The 17,927-nt window shown below is 48.8% G+C and overlaps 1 gene segment (V, D, J or C); it reads left to right on the top strand.

Moving 5' to 3' along the window:
- LOC140390499 (Ig heavy chain C region-like) overlaps positions 1–17,040 on the top strand; it is a 74,630-nt gene extending 57,590 nt beyond the window's left edge. The window contains 2 exon segments of the C gene segment in view: positions 14,192–14,510; positions 16,797–17,040. Of these exon segments, the coding sequence occupies positions 14,192–14,510; positions 16,797–16,800 (323 nt within the window).
- Positions 17,041–17,927: the final 887 nt, after the last annotated feature.

The following is a 17,927-nucleotide window of genomic DNA, read 5'->3' as shown; positions in this document are numbered from 1 at the left end:
TCCCCATCTGCACCATATCGGTGCATTGATCGCCTGTTTCCCCATCTGAACCATATCGGTGCATTGATCGCCTGTTTTCCCCATCTGAACCATATCGGTGCATTGATCACCTGTTTCCCCAACTGCACCATATCGGTGCATTGACCGCCTGTTTCAGCATCTGCACCATATCCTTACATTGATCGCCTGTTTCCCCATCTGCACCATATCGGTGCATTGATCGCCTGTTTCCCCATCTGCACCATATCGGTGCATTGACCGCCTGTTTGCCCATCTGACCCATATCGGTGCATTGATCACCTGTTTGCCCATCTGCACCATATCGGTGCATTGATCGCCTGTTTCCCCATCTGAACCATATCGGTGCATTGATCACCTGTTTCCCCATCTGAACCATATTGGTGCACTGATCGCCTGTTTCCCCATCTGCACCATATCCTTACATTGATCGCCTGTTTCCCCATCTGCACCATATCGGTGCATTGATCACCTGTTTCCCATCTGCACCATATCGGTGCATTGATCGCCTGTTTCCATATCTGAACCATATCCTTACATTGATCGCCTGTTTCCCCATCTGCACCATATTGGTGCATTGATCGCCTGTTTCCCCATCTGAACCATATCCTTACATTGAACGCCTGTTGCCCCACCTGCACCATATTGGTGCATTGATCGCTTGTTTCCCCATCTGAACCATATCCTTACATTGATCACCTGTTTCCCCATCTGAACCATTTCCTTACATTGATCGCCTGTTTCCCCATCTGAACCATATCGGTGCATTGATCGCCTGTTTCACCATCTGAACCATATCCTTACATTGATCACCTGTTTCCCCATCTGAACCATATCGGTGCATTGATCGCCTGTTTCCCCAACTGCATCATATCCTTACAATGATCGCCTGTTTTCCTATATGAACCATATTGGTGCATTGGACGCCTGTTTCCGCATCTACACCATATCCTTACATTGATCGCCTGTTTCCCCATCTGAACCATATTGGTGCATTGATCACCTGTTTCCCCACCTGCACCATATCCTTACATTGATCGCCTGTTTCCCCATCTGAACAATATTGGTGCATTGATCGCCTGTTTCCCCATCTGAACCATATCCTTACATTGATCGCCACTTTCCCCATCTGAACCATATTGGTGCATTGATCGCCTGTTTCCCCATCTGAACCATATTGGTGCATTGACCGCCTGTTTCCCCATCTGCACCATATCGGTGCATTGATCGCCTGTTTCCCCATCTGCACCATGTCGGTACATTGATCGCCTGTTTCCCCATCTGCACCATATCGGTGCATTGATCACCTGTTTCCCCATCTGCACCATATCGGTGCATTGATCGCCTGTTTCCCCCTCTGAACCATCTCGGTGCATTGACCGCCTGTTTCCCCATCTGAACCAAATCGGTGCATTGATCGCCTGTTTCCCCATCTGCACCATATCGGTGCATTGATCACCTGTTTCCCCATCTGCACCATATCGGTGCATTGATCGCCTGTTTCCCCATCTGAACCGTCTCGGTGCATTGACCGCCTGTTTCCCCATCTGAACCAAATCGGTGCATTGATCGCCTGTTTCCCCATCTGAACCATCTCGGTGCATTGACCGCCTGTTTCCCCATCTGAACTAAATCGGTGCATTGATCGCCTGTTTCCCCATCTGAACCATATCGGTGCATTGATCGCCTTTTTCCCCATCTGAACCATATCCTTACATTGATCGCCTGTTTCCCTATCTGAACCATATTGGTGCATTGACCGCCTGTTTCCGCACCTGCACCATATCCTTACATTGATCGCCTGTTTCCCTATCTGAACCATATTGGTGCATTGACCGCCTGTTTCCCCATCTGCACCATATCCTTACATTGATCGCCTGTTTCCGCATCTGAACCATATTGGTACATTGATTGCCTGTTTCCGCATCTGCACCATATCGGTGCATTGATCACCTGTTTCCCCATCTGCACCATATCGGTGCATTGATCACCTGTTTCCCCATCTGCACCATATTGGTGCATTGATCGCCTGTTTCCCCATCTGAACCATATCGCTACATTGATCGCCTGTTTCCCCATCTGCACCATATCGGTGCATTCATCACCTGTTTCCCCATCTGCACCATATTGGTGCATTGATCGCCTGTTTCCCCATCTGAACCATCTCGGTGCATTGATCGCCTTTTTCCCCATCTGAACCATATCGGTAAATTGATCGCCTGTTTCCTCATCTGCACCATATCGGTGCATTGATCACCTGTTTCCCCATCTGCACCATATCGGTGCATTGATCGCCTGTTTCCCCATCTGCATCATATCGGTGCACTGATCACCTGTTTCCCCATCTGCACCATATTGGTGCATTGATCGCCTGTTTCCCCATCTGAACCATATCCTTACATTGATCGCCTGTTTCCTCATCTGCACCATATCGGTGCATTGATCGCTGTTTCCCCATCGGAACCATATCCTTACATTGATCACCTGTTTCCCCATCTGAACCATATTGGTGCATTGACCGCCTGGTTCCCCATCTGAACCATATCCTTACATTGATCACCTGTGTCCGCATTTAACCATATCCTTACATTGATCGCCTGTTTCCCCACCTGCACCATATTGGTGCATTGATCGCCTTTTTCCCCATCTGCACCATATCGGTGCATTGATCGCCTGTTTCCGCATCTGCACCATATCCTTACATTGATCACCTGTTTCCCCAACTGCACCATATCGGTGCATTGACCGCCTGTTTCAGCATCTGCACCATATCCTTACATTGATCGCCTGTTTCCCCATCTGCACCATATCGGTGCATTGATCGCCTGTTTCCCCATCTGCACCATATCGGTGCATTGACCGCCTGTTTGCCCATCTGACCCATATCGGTGCATTGATCACCTGTTTGCCCATCTGCACCATATCGGTGCATTGATCGCCTGTTTCCCCATCTGAACCATATCGGTGCATTGATCACCTGTTTCCCCATCTGAACCATATTGGTGCACTGATCGCCTGTTTCCCCATCTGCACCATATCCTTACATTGATCGCCTGTTTCCCCATCTGCACCATATCGGTGCATTGATCACCTGTTTCCCATCTGCACCATATCGGTGCATTGATCGCCTGTTTCCGCATCTGCACCATATCCTTACATTGATCACCTGTTTCCCCATCTGAACCATATTGGTGCATTGACCGCCTGTTTCCCCATCTGAACCATATCCTTACATTGAACGCCTGTTGCCCCACCTGCACCATATTGGTGCATTGATCGCTTGTTTCCCCATCTGAACCATATCCTTACATTGATCACCTGTTTCCCCATCTGAACCATTTCCTTACATTGATCGCCTGTTTCCCCATCTGAACCATATCGGTGCATTGATCGCCTGTTTCACCATCTGAACCATATCCTTACATTGATCACCTGTTTCCCCATCTGAACCATATCGGTGCATTGATCGCCTGTTTCCCCAACTGCATCATATCCTTACAATGATCGCCTGTTTTCCTATGTGAACCATATTGGTGCATTGGACGCCTGTTTCCGCATCTACACCATATCCTTACATTGATCGCCTGTTTCCCCATCTGAACCATATTGGTGCATTGATCACCTGTTTCCCCATCTGCACCATATCCTTACATTGATCGCCTGTTTCCCCATCTGAACAATATTGGTGCATTGATCGCCTGTTTCCCCATCTGAACCATATCCTTACATTGATCGCCACTTTCCCCATCTGAACCATATTGGTGCATTGATCGCCTGTTTCCCCATCTGAACCATATTGGTGCATTGACCGCCTGTTTCCCCATCTGCACCATATCGGTGCATTGATCGCCTGTTTCCCCATCTGCACCATGTCGGTACATTGATCGCCTGTTTCCCCATCTGCACCATATCGGTGCATTGATCACCTGTTTCCCCATCTGCACCATATCGGTGCATTGATCGCCTGTTTCCCCCTCTGAACCATCTCGGTGCATTGATCGCCTGTTTCCCCCTCTGAACCATCTCGGTGCATTGACCGCCTGTTTCCCCATCTGAACCAAATCGGTGCATTGATCGCCTGTTTCCCCATCTGCACCATATTGGTGCATTGATCGCCTGTTTCCCCATCTGCACCATATCGGTGCATTGATCACCTGTTTCCCCATCTGCACCATATCGGTGCATTGATCGCCTGTTTCCCCATCTGAACCATCTCGGTGCATTGACCGCCTGTTTCCCCATCTGAACCAAATCGGTGCATTGATCGCCTGTTTCCCCACCTGAACCATATCCTTACATTGATCGCCTGTTTCCTCATCTGCACCATATCGGTGCATTGATCGCTGTTTCCCCATCGGAACCATATCCTTACATTGATCACCTGTTTCCCCATCTGAACCATATTGGTGCATTGACCGCCTGGTACCCCATCTGAACCATATCCTTACATTGATCACCTGTGTCCGCATTTAACCATATCCTTACATTGATCGCCTGTTTCCCCACCTGCACCATATTGGTGCATTGATCGCCTTTTTCCCCATCTGAACCATATTGGTGCATTGACCGCCTGTTTCCGCATCTGCACCATATCCTTACATTGATCGCCTATTTCCCCATCTGCACCATATCGGTGCATTGATCACCTGTTTCCCCATCTGCACCATATCGGTGCATTGATCGCCTGTTTCCCCATCTGCATCATATCGGTGCACTGATCACCTGTTTCCCCATCTGCACCATATTGGTGCATTGATCGCCTGTTTCCCCATCTGAACCATATCCTTACATTGATCGCCTGTTTCCTCATCTGCACCATATCGGTGCATTGATCGCTGTTTCTCCATCGGAACCATATCCTTACATTGATCACCTGTTTCCCCATCTGAACCATATTGGTGCATTGACCGCCTGGTTCCCCATCTGAACCATATCCTTACATTGATCACCTGTGTCCGCATTTAACCATATCCTTACATTGATCGCCTGTTTCCCCACCTGCACCATATTGGTGCATTGATCGCCTTTTTCCCCATCTGAACCATATTGGTGCATTGACCGCCTGTTTCCGCATCTGCACCATATCCTTACATTGATCACCTGTTTCCCCAACTGCACCATATCGGTGCATTGACCGCCTGTTTCAGCATCTGCACCATATCCTTACATTGATCGCCTGTTTCCCCATCTGCACCATATCGGTGCATTGATCGCCTGTTTCCCCATCTGCACCATATCGGTGCATTGACCGCCTGTTTGCCCATCTGACCCATATCGGTGCATTGATCACCTGTTTGCCCATCTGCACCATATCGGTGCATTGATCGCCTGTTTCCCCATCTGAACCATATCGGTGCATTGATCACCTGTTTCCCCATCTGAACCATATTGGTGCACTGATCGCCTGTTTCCCCATCTGCACCATATCCTTACATTGATCGCCTGTTTCCCCATCTGCACCATATCGGTGCATTGATCACCTGTTTCCCATCTGCACCATATCGGTGCATTGATCGCCTGTTTCCGCATCTGCACCATATCCTTACATTGATCACCTGTTTCCCCATCTGAACCATATTGTTGCATTGACCGCCTGTTTCCCCATCTGAACCATATCCTTACATTGAACGCCTGTTGCCCCACCTGCACCATATTGGTGCATTGATCGCTTGTTTCCCCATCTGAACCATATCCTTACATTGATCACCTGTTTCCCCATCTGAACCATTTCCTTACATTGATCGCCTGTTTCCCCATCTGCACCATATCGGTGCATTGATCGCCTGTTTCCCCATCTGCACCATATCGGTGCATTGACCGCCTGTTTGCCCATCTGACCCATATCGGTGCATTGATCACCTGTTTGCCCATCTGCACCATATCGGTGCATTGATCGCCTGTTTCCCCATCTGAACCATATCGGTGCATTGATCACCTGTTTCCCCATCTGAACCATATTGGTGCACTGATCGCCTGTTTCCCCATCTGCACCATATCCTTACATTGATCGCCTGTTTCCCCATCTGCACCATATCGGTGCATTGATCACCTGTTTCCCATCTGCACCATATCGGTGCATTGATCGCCTGTTTCCGCATCTGCACCATATCCTTACATTGATCACCTGTTTCCCCATCTGAACCATATTGTTGCATTGACCGCCTGTTTCCCCATCTGAACCATATCCTTACATTGAACGCCTGTTGCCCCACCTGCGCCATATTGGTGCATTGATCGCTTGTTTCCCCATCTGAACCATATCCTTACATTGATCACCTGTTTCCCCATCTGAACCATTTCCTTACATTGATCGCCTGTTTCCCCATCTGAACCATATTGGTGCATTGATCGCCTGTTTCCCCATCTGAACCATATTGGTGGATTGATCGCCTGTTTCCCCATCTGCACCATATCGGTGCATTGATCGCCTGTTTCCCCAACTGAACCATATTGGTGCATTGATCGCCTGTTTCCCCATCTGCACCATATTGGTGCATTGATCGCCTTTTTCCCCATCTGCACCATATCGGTGCATTGATCGCCTGTTTCCCCATCTGCACCATATCGGTGCATTGATCACCTGTTTCCTCATCTACAGCATATTGGCGCATTGACCGCCTGTTTCACCTTCTGCACCATATTGGTGCATTGATCGCCTGTTTCCCCATCTGCACCATATCGGTGCATTGATTGCCTGTTTCCCCACCTGCATCATATTGGTGCATTGACTGCCTGTTTCTGCATCTGCACCATATCCTTACATTGATCGCCTGTTTCCCTATCTGAACCATATTGGTGCATTGTTCGCCTGTTTCCCCAGCTGAACCATATCCTTACATTGATCGCCTATTTCCCTATCTGAACCATATTGGTGCATTGATCGCCTGTTTCCCTATCTGAACCATATTGGTGCATTGATCGCCTTTTTCCCCATCTGAACCATATTGGTGCATTGATCGCCTGTTTCCCCATCTGAACCATATCGATGCATTGATCGCCTGTTTCACCATCTGAACCATATCCTTACATTGATCACCTATTTCCCCATCTGAACCATATCGGTGCATTGATCGCCTGTTTCCCCAACTGCATCATATTGGTGCATTGATCGCCTGTTTCCGCATCTGCACCATATCCTTACATTGATCGCCTGTTTCCCCATCTGAACCATATTGGTGCATTGATCGCCTGTTTCCCCATCTGAACCGTATTGGTGGATTGATCGCCTGTTTCCCCATCTGCACCATATCGGTGCATTGATCGCCTGTTTCCCCAACTGAACCATATTGGTGCATTGATCGCCTGTTTCCCCATCTGCACCATATTGGTGCATTGATCGCCTGTTTCCCCATCTGCACCATATCGGTGCATTGATCGCCTGTTTCCCCACCTGCATCATATTGGTGCATTGACTGCCTGTTTCTGCATCTGCACCATATCCTTACATTGATCGCCTGTTTCCCTATCTGAACCATATTGGTGCATTGTTTGCCTGTTTCCCCAGCTGAACCATATCCTTACATTTGATCACCTGTTTCCCCATCTGAACCATATTGGTGTATTGATCACCTGTTTCCCCATCTGCACCATATCCTTACATTGATCGCCTGTTTCCCCACCCTACACCATATTGATGCATTGATCGCCTGTTTCCCCATCTGAACCATATTGGTGCATTGATCGCCTGTTTCCCCACCTGCATCATATGGTGCATTGTCCGCCTGTTTCCGCATCTGCACCATATCCTTACATTGATCGCCTGTATCGCTATCTGAACCATATTGGTACATTGACCGCCTGTTTCCGCACCTTCACCATGTCCTTACATTGATCGCCTGTTTCCCCATCTGAACCATATCGGTGCATTGATCGCCTGTTTCACCATCTGAAACATATCCTTACATTGATCACCTGTTTCCCCATCTGAACCATATTGGTGCATTGATCGCCTGTTTCCCCAACTGCATCATATTGGTGCATTGAGCGCCTGTTTCCGCATCTGCACCATATCCTTACATTGATCGCCTGTTTCCCTATCTGAACCATATCCTTATATTGATCGCCTGTTTCCCCATCTGAACCATATTGGTGCATTGATCGCCTGTTTCCCCATCTGAACCATATTGGTGCATTAATCGCCTGTTTCCCCATCTGCACCATATCCTTGCATTGACCGCCTGTTTCCGCATCTGCACCATATCGGTGCATTGATCGCCTGTTTCCCCATCTGCACCATATCGGTGCATTGATCACCTGTTTCCCCATCTGAACCATATTGGTGCATTGATCGCCTGTTTCCGCACCTGCATCATATCGGTGCATTGATCACCTGTTTCAGCATCTGCACCATATCGGTGCATTGATCGCCTGTTTCCCTATCTGAACCATATCGGTGCATTGACCGCCTGTTTCCCCATCTGAACCATATTGGTGCATTGATCGCCTGTTTCCCCATCTGCACCATATCGGTGCATTGATCACCTGTTTCCCCATCTGCACCACATTGGTGCACTAATCGCCTGTTTCCGCATCTGCTCTATATCCATGTACCGACCGCCTGTTTCCCCATCTGCACCATCTGTGCACTGATTGTTTGTTTCCCCATCTGCCTCATATGTGTACATTGTCCACCTGATACACATCCCATCAGTTATCTGCTCATTGCCCGCCTGTTACACATCCTACCACATAACCCTGCATTGACCGCTTGTTCCATAAGACCATAAGACATAGGAGCGGAAGTAAGGCCATTCGGCCCATCGTGTCCACTCCACCATTCAATCATGGCTGATTTCAACTCCATTTACCCGCCCTCTCTCCATAGCCCTTAATTCCTCGAGAAATCAAGAATTTATCAACTTCTGTCTTAAAGACCTCAACGTCCCGGCCTCCACCGCCCTCTGTGGCAATGAATTCCACAGTCCCACCACTCTCTGGCTAAAGAAACTTCTCCTCATCTCTGTTCTAAAGTGACTCCCTTTTATTCTAAGGCTGTGCCCCCGGGTCCTAATCTCCCCTGTTATTGGAAACAACTTCCCTACATCCACCCTATCTAAGCCATTCATTATCTTGTAAGTTTCTATTAGATCTCCCCTCAACCTCCTAAACTCCAATGAATATAATCCCAGGATCCTCAGACGTTCATCGTATGTTAGGCCTACCATTCCTGGAATCATCTGTGTGAATCTCCGCTGGACCCGCTCCAGTGCCAGTATGTCCTTCCTGAGGTGTGGGGCCCAAAATTCCTCACAGTATTCGAAATGGGGCCTAACTAATGCTTTATAAAGCTTCAGAAGTACATCCCTGCTTTTATATTCCAAGCCTCTTGAGATGAATGACAACATTGCATTTGCTTTCTTAATTACGGACTCAACCTGCAAGTTTACCTTTAGAGAATCCTGGACTAGGACTCCTAAGTCCCTTTGCACTTCAGCATTATGAATTTTGTCACCGTTTAGAAAATAGTCCATGCCTCTATTCTTTTTTCCAAAGTGCAAGACCTCGCACTTGCCCACGTTGAATTTCATCAGCCATTTCTTGGACCACTCTCCTAAACTGTCTAAATCTTTCTGCAGCCTCCCCACCTCCTCCATACTACCTGCCCCTCCACCTATCTTTGTATCATTGGCAAACTTAGCCAGAATGCCCCCAGTCCCGTCATCTAGATCGTTAATATATAAAGAGAACAGCTGTGGCCCCAACACTGAACCCTGCGGGACACCACTCGTCACCGGTTGCCATTCTGAAAAAGAACCTTTTATCCCAACTCTCTGCCTTCTGCCTGACAGCCAATCGCCAACACATGTTAGTACCTTGCCTCGAATGCCATGGGCCCTTACTTTACTCAGCAGTCTCCCGTGAGGCACCTTATCAAAGGCCTTTTGGAAGTCAAGATAGATAACATCCATTGGCTCTCCTTGGTCTAACCTATTTGTTATCTCTTCAAAGAACTCTAACAGGTTTGTCAGGCACGACCTCCCCTTACTAAATCCATGCTGACTTGTCCTAATCCGACCCTGCACTTCCAAGAATTTAGAAATCTCATCCTTAACAATGGATTCTAGAATTTTGCCAACAACCGAGGTTAGGCTAATTGGCCTATAATTTTCCATCTTTTTCCTTGTTCCCTACTTGAACAGGGGGGGTTACAACAGCAATTTTCCAATCCTCTGGGACTTTCCCTGACTCCAGTGAGTTTTGAAAGATCATAACTAATGCCTCCACTATTTCTTCAGCTATCTCCTTTAGAACTCTAGGATGTAGCCCATCTGGGCCCGGAGATTTATCAATTTTTAGACCTCTTAGTTTCTCTAGCACTTTCTCCTTTGTGATGGCTACCATATTCAACTCTGCCCCCTGACTCTCCGGAATTGTTGGGATATTACTCATGTCTTCTACTGTGAAGACTGACGCAAAGTACTTATTTAGTTCCTCAGCTATTTCCTTGTCTCCCATCACTAGATTACCAGCGTCATTTTGGAGCGGCCCAATGTCAACTTTTGCCTCCCATTTGTTTTTAATGTATTTAAAGAAACTTTTACTATCATTCCTAATGTTACTAGCTAGCCTACCTTCATATTTGATCCTCTCTTTCCTTATTTCTCTCTTTGTTATCCTCTGTTTGTTTTTGTCGCCTTCCCAATCTTCTGACTTCCCACTACTCTTTGCCACGTTATAGGCTTTCTCTTTTGCTTTGATGCATTCCCTAACTTCCTTTGTCAGCCATGGCTGCCTAATCCCCCCTCTGATAACCTTTCTTTTCTTTGGGATGAACCTCTGTACTGTGTCCTCAATTACTCCCATAAACTCCTGCCATTGCTATTCTACTGTCTTTCCCACTAGGCTCTGCTCCCAGTCGATTTTCATCAGTTCCTCCCTCATGCCCCCGTAGTTACCTTTATTTAATTGTAACATCTTTACATCTGATTCTACCTTCTTTCTTTCAAATTGGAGATTGAATTCTACCATATTATGATCACTGCCTCCTAAGTGCTCCCTTACTTTAAGATCTTTAATCAAGTCTGGCTCATTACATAACACTAAGTCCAGAATGGCTTGTTCCCTCGTGGGCTCCATCACAAGCTGTTCCAAAAAGCCCTCCTGTAAACATTCAATGAATTCCCTTTCCTTGGGTCCACTGGCAGCATTATTTACCCAGTCCACCTGCATATTGAAGTCCCCCATGATCACTGTGACCTTGCCTTTCTGACATGCACTTTCTATTTTGTGGTGCATTTTGTGCCCCCGGTCCTGACCATTGTTAGGAGGCCTGTACATAACTCCCATTATGGTTTTTTTGCCTTTGTGGTTCCTCAACTCTACCCACACAGACTCCACATCATCTGACCCCATGTCGTTTAGTGCTATTGATTTAATTTCATTCCTAATTAACAAGGCAACACCGCCCCCTCTGCCCACCTCTCTGTCTTTTCGATAGGTTGTGAATCCCCGGATGTTTAAATGCCAGTCCTGAACCCCCTGCAACCATGTCTCTGTGATGCCTACCACATCATACCTGCCAGTCACAATCTGGGCCACAAGCTCATCTACCTTGTTCCGTACACTGCGCGCATTTAAATATAGCACCTTTAATTCTCCATTGACCGTCCCTTTTTGTTTTCTTAGTGTGGTGGACCTTGGTTTACTGAGCCTTTCCATACACTGTGTCATATTCTGTGGGATGGGGACTATCGTAACCTCTCCTGAGTTCTGTATTTTCGTGCTTTTTTGTATTCCTAAGCAGCTACGCTTCCCACTGATTACTTCACCTCTTGGTTCCCTGACTTTCCCTTCCCCCCCAATCTTTAGTTTAAAGTCCTATTGACCACCCTATTTACTCTTTTCGCCAGAACACTGGTCTCAGCTCGGTTCAGGTGGAGACCATCCCAACGGTATAGGTCCCCCCTGTCCCAAAACTGATGCCAGTGTCCCATGAAAAGGAACCCCTCATTCCCACACCACTCTTTCAGCCACGTGTTAACTTCCCTTATTCTTGCCTCCCTATGCCAATTTGCACGTGGCCCGGGCAGTAATCCGGAGATTATGACCCTTGAGGACCTGTTTATTAATTTGAATCCTAGCTCTTTATAATCTCTAAACAGGTCCTCTTTCCTAGACTTGCCTATGTTGTTGGTACCGACATGGACCACAACAACTGGATCCTCCCCCTCCCTCTCCAGTATCCTTTCAAGCCGGTCAGAGATGTCCCGCACCCTAGCACCGGGCAGGCAACATACCATGCGGGACTCTTTATCCTGCTCACAAAGGATACTACCTATCCCCCTGATAATAGAATCCCCTACAACTTCAACTTGCCTATTTACTCCCTCCCCTTGAATGGCCTGCTGAACCATGGTGCCTTGGTCAGCTGACTCATCCTTCCTGCAGCCTGTTCGCCATCCACACAGGGAGCAGGTGCCTCATACCTGTTGGACAGGGTAAAGAGCTGAGGCTCCTGAGTTCCTGACTGCTGGTTCCCTTTACCTGCCTGACTTGCAGTCACACCCTGCTGTCCCTGGCCACTGGCAGGATTTAAACTACTTACTCTGACAGGTGTGACTGCCTCCTGAAACACAGTGTCCAGGTAAGTCTCCCCCTCCCGGATGTGCCTCAGTGTTTGAAGCTCAGACTCCAGCTCATCAACTCTGAGCCGGAGCTCTTCGGGCAGCCAACACTTACTGCAGATGTGGTCGCTGCAGCTCGCAATGGGATCTGCCAGTTCCCACATCAAGCAGCTCAAGCATAATAACCTGACCAGCCATCACTAATTAATTAATTAGTTTAATTCAAGTTTACGAGTTTAGCTGTGTTTTTTTTAAATTTGGGGAAGATTTGCTATCAACCAATCAGATCACAGCTTCCCTCTGATTTCACTTTTGGAAAGAAAACTGGAAAACAGGAAGTTACCGTTAGGTTTTTATACTCACAGAGACTGCTCCTCCTCCTCCGAATGGCTCCCAAAATTAGGCCCGAAGAAAGAGAGAGAACAAAACAGTCGGGAAAAAGCACCTTCTCCCACTCTTCACCGAATTACCTCACTGCACCAAATTACCAAATTCTCACTCTGTCTGTGTCTCACTCACTCAGGCTGTGTCTCCTTGACCTGCGCAATGCTTACTAATGTGCGCTTTCTGTCTGTCTTTTATACAGACTTTAGGATGACTCACACTAAAACTTCAAAGAGAAGAATACAATGTGTACCTTTGTGCCCCTTAACAGGCCTCAGGTGACTGCCTGTTCCACATCCTATCACATATCCTTGCATTGATTGCCTGTTGCACATCGTATGAGTGCATGACCTCTTGTTACACATCGCCCATTAACACTGGGCACGATCCAATGGCCACACTGCGCCCGAAACGCAGCTCGCTGTGGCTCAGTGTGGCCGATAAAAGCCAGGAAACCCTGCTCCTGGGATCGACACGGCTCACAGCGCATCGCGACATCCAATGCGATTTCCGAGGCGTTGCGATATAAATCTTACCCACTATGGACGAGATCACGTGTTAGCAAATCTACATATTAGAGCGAGACAGCTGGACCCAGTTTGATGTGCAGATACCCGAGGTGTGGGATCAATCCCCTTCGCATAGAGACGTCGGGCGAGCGCCATTCAATAATCCACAAGCGGAGGCCGCAAGGTGCATGCCCTTTGGCAGAGTGGTACCCTGGCACTGCCGGCCTGTCACCCTGGCAGTGCCACCCAGGATGGCACAGCCAAGGTGCCAAGCTGGCATGTGCCGGCGATCGGGCGGGGTGCCTTGTCTGGGTGTTGGGAGAGGGGGATACGATGGGGGTGCTGGAAATCCTCCCATAGTATGTTGGGGCTTGGGGGTGGGGGAGAGCGTTTGGGAGCCTCGGAGGTCGGGACGTCATTTTCTAATGATGTCCCAATCTTTCGCTGTCAGGTGTGCAGACCTCCTCGGTGTAGCAAACGGGGCGAAGCCTGGTCTCGGCCGTGGGTTCCTCACTGAGGCACCTTATTTAACGTGAATGGTGTTGAACAGTCATGTATATTTCGGTGCTGGGAAACACACGGCGCTCACTGTGGGCCTTGGGCCTTGCTTCCCTCTTAGTTGAATGGCACCCTCTGATTGTAAAGTAGCACTGATGGCTGGGAGCAGCTTGATGGACGATATCTGTTGATTAAGTGTTTCATTTATACTTCTAACAGAACTTGTCTTTCGCCAGCCAACGATAACCCCCATCAAGATTCAGGCCGGTGAACCTCGCCTGCAACAAACAGTGACACTGGCCTGCTTTGTGTCAGGGTTTTACCCGGCCGATATTTACATCAGCTGGAGAACTGAGCGGGGTTTGCAAGTGCTGGGAAGTGTGACAAAATTCCCGGTGGTGAGGGACACGAGCGGGACGTACAGTACGGTCAGCCAGATGACGATCCCGCTGGCGGACGTGGATCGCACGCTCACCTACATGTGTGTCGTCGGACACGAGTCTCTGACCTTCCCGATTGAAAAATGGTTTCAAATAAGGTAAATTCCTCAAGTTGTATTGTCCAGAAAACTTCTTCCGTCTTGAAAGCTCCACTGGCCTGGCATTTCCTCGTTGTCACACGTGAGAGGGGTTGGTGCAGTGAGTGGTATTGTCACTGGACAAGCGACCAAGAAGTGAAGGTCAGTGCTCTGGGGACCCGGGTTTAATGCTACAATGGCAGCTGATGGCATTTAAATTCCAAAGAACATTCTGGAATCTTGAGCTGCTCTCAGTCATGGTGACCATCAGGTTCACTAATGTCCATTAGGGAAGGAAATCTGCCATCCTTACCCGGTCTGGCCTACATGTGACTCCAGACCGCAGAGCAATGGGGTTGACCTTTAACTGCCCTCTGAAATGGCCGAGCGAGACACTCAGTTCAAAGGGCAATTAGGGATGGGAAATAAATGTCGCCCAGCCCAGCGACACCCCCATCCCAGGAAAGAATTAATACAATAAATGTAGTACCCACCTCTCACCCCACACCCCTAACATCCTTCCCCACCCCTCATCCCCTATCCCGATCCCTCACCCCCACCTCTCAAGCCCACCCCATTCCCAGCACCACTCCCAACATCCTCACCGCAATCCCTACCGCAACCCCTCAACTACAACCCCACCCCACCCTCACTCCTCAGCCCCATCCCACCACCACCCATCACCCCACCCTCACCTCCAACCCCCCCCACCCTCACCTCCATCCCCACCACAACCTCACCCTCACCTCCATCCCCACCCTCACCCCACCCTCACCTCTGCCCCCCACCCTCACCCCCACTCACCTTCACCCCCACCGCAACCTCACCCTCACCTCCAGCCACACCCTCACACTCATCCCCACCCCACATCACACCCCAACCCCACCCTCACCCCAGTCCTCACCTCCACCCCATCCCCACCCCTTACCCCCATCCCCACACCTCACACTGACCCCCACCCCGCTCACCACCCCCACCCCTCAACCTCACCCATCCCCACCCCTCACCCCATCCTCACTCCTCACCCCCAACCCCACCCTACTGTCCCATCCCCACCGCTCACCCTATCCCCACCCCTCACACTGACCCCCCAACCCACGCACCACACTCCCACCCCCCAACACTTCTCACCCCATCCCCACCATTACCCAGGAGCATTGGGTGTCCATATTTCCCACTGTTTCTCCATGGCAACGGTTGAGCCAATCAAAGTTGACTTACCAACCAATCAGCACTGTTTCCTCTTGCAATATAAATTGTCGTCATGGCTTAACATTTGGATTTTCTTTGTGTTTGTCCTGATGGCCGTAACATGAAAATATTCGACGGCTTGTCTCCCTTTTCAGCAATATTGAAGAAAATAAATGATCATCGGATTTGAGGGTTACATCCGCCAGGTTCATAGAGAAACCTGTGTTTTCCGTTTAAATTCTGCTCCTGTCGGATTCTCCCTGCTTCATAGAATCCATAGAATTGCCAAAGTGCAGGAGGAGGCCATTCAGCCCATCGAGTCTGCACCGACCCTCCGAACGAACGCCCGACCCAGGCCCAACACCTCCACCTAACCTGCACATCTCTGGACACCTCGGGTCAGTTTTAGCATGGCCAACTCACCTAACCTGCACTGTGGGAGGAAACCGGAGCACCTGGAGGAAACCCACGCAGGCACGAAGAGAAAGTGCAAACTCCACGCAGACAGTGACCCGAGGCCGGAATCAAATCCGAGTCCCTGGAGCTGTGAGGCAGCAGTGTTAACCACTGTGCCCCCCGAGCCACTTCGCACTAAAAATCCAGCCTCCATTTATAAAGCTGATCCCACTGGCATATTAAAAAAAAGTCATATCTCATTGTAGAGTTTAGGTCCTGTGGCGCAGTGGGTCGAGTTCCTGCCTCTGAGCGAGACATTCTACGTTCGAGTCATACCCCAGGACTTGGGTGGTCAAGAAAGGTGTGTTCATAATACAGCCAGACAGGTTGAGTGTCAACCTGCAATTCCTTCCAAACACACCATTGGCTGGTGGTAAGGGAGGGAGAGTCTCCTCGTCGGCCATGTTTGATGTGGTGTGACCCCCCCCCTCAAGTTGTAAGCCTCTGGTGACAGACTGGCGACCGGCTCCGGGAATAGCTCGCTATGGAAACCGATGAAAGTGTGCCTTTGGTTCACCACGCAGTGTGCGAAGAGAATTGGAATTGTGCTGTTTAATTGTATTACATTTCAGTCCCGACAGAAACGCCCAAGTCTCAAATTGTAGTTTCCCCGACCCGGCAATTCACAGGTTTGTTAATGAATCAATTCTTCTCTTTTAGTTGATGATCCTGCTGGAAGAATCCAATCGCCTCCAACGTTCGACTTCCAATAAGCACTGGAGTGACAGGAATGGTGGGAAATGGTACCTGCTTGATGTTGAAATAATAAGCCGAGTCCCCCGCTGAGATTTAAGTCAATATTATGTTAATGAAATAGACAATTTTACCGCATGTAATAACGACCTCTGAGGAATGTGAATCAATTTTAGAGCTGCGGGAAGCATCAAATAAAACTTCAAACATCTCTGCTTAATTCCTTTTAAATAATTCGAGGCAGCAAACGCGGAGGCCGAGACGCACGATTTCACATTTTAATATCCATCAATTAGCGCAGAAGGTAATCTCAATTGTGTCTATGGTCGGAGCTGGGGGCCACTGAAGGCAAGATCTCAAATTGCAGAAGAGGTGAAGAAACCAACCATCGAGGAAGGGAAAGATGGATGACGGAGAGTTGGACTCTCCGGGTCTCCCTGCCGTGTGCTGTTCGCTGGCGGCGGGATTCTCTCCTCCCGCCTTTTGTCAATGGGATTTTCCATTGACGCCACCCCACTTTGCGGGAAACCACCGGGAGGGGGTGCACTGCCGGCAGGAAAAGTGAATCGCAACAACTGGGGAATTCTGACCATAATTTCTAAATGTAACTACAATCTACTTCCTACTCCAACCAGTCAGGGTGTAAATATCAGTTGCTTCCATGGTGTGTGTGTGTACATGGATGTTATTTGTATATGTGTGTGTTTGTATTTGAGTGTGTATTTTGTTGCGTATGTATTTGTGTGTGTGTGTTTGTAATTGTGTGAGTGTGTGTGGGTGGCACGGTAGCACTGTGGTTAGCACTGTTGCTTCACAGCACCAGGGTCCCAGGTTCGATTCCCCGCTGTGGGTCATTGTCTGTGCGGAGTCTGCACGTTCTCCCCGTGTCGGCGTGGGTTTCCTCCGGGTGCTCCGGTTTCCTCCCACAAGTCCCGAAAGACGTGCTGTTAGGTGAATTGGACATTCTGAATTCTCCCTCTGTGTACCCGAACAGGCGCTGGAGTGTGGCGACTAGGGGATTTTCACAGTAACATCATTGCAGTGTTAATGTAAGCCTACTTGTGACAATAAAGATTATTACTGTATTTGTGTGAGTGT

The sequence above is a fragment of the Scyliorhinus torazame genome, chromosome 14 (genome assembly GCF_047496885.1).
Source record: "Scyliorhinus torazame isolate Kashiwa2021f chromosome 14, sScyTor2.1, whole genome shotgun sequence".
Classification (NCBI taxonomy): domain Eukaryota; kingdom Metazoa; phylum Chordata; class Chondrichthyes; order Carcharhiniformes; family Scyliorhinidae; genus Scyliorhinus; species Scyliorhinus torazame.
This window is presented reverse-complemented; position numbering and strand designations above follow the sequence as displayed.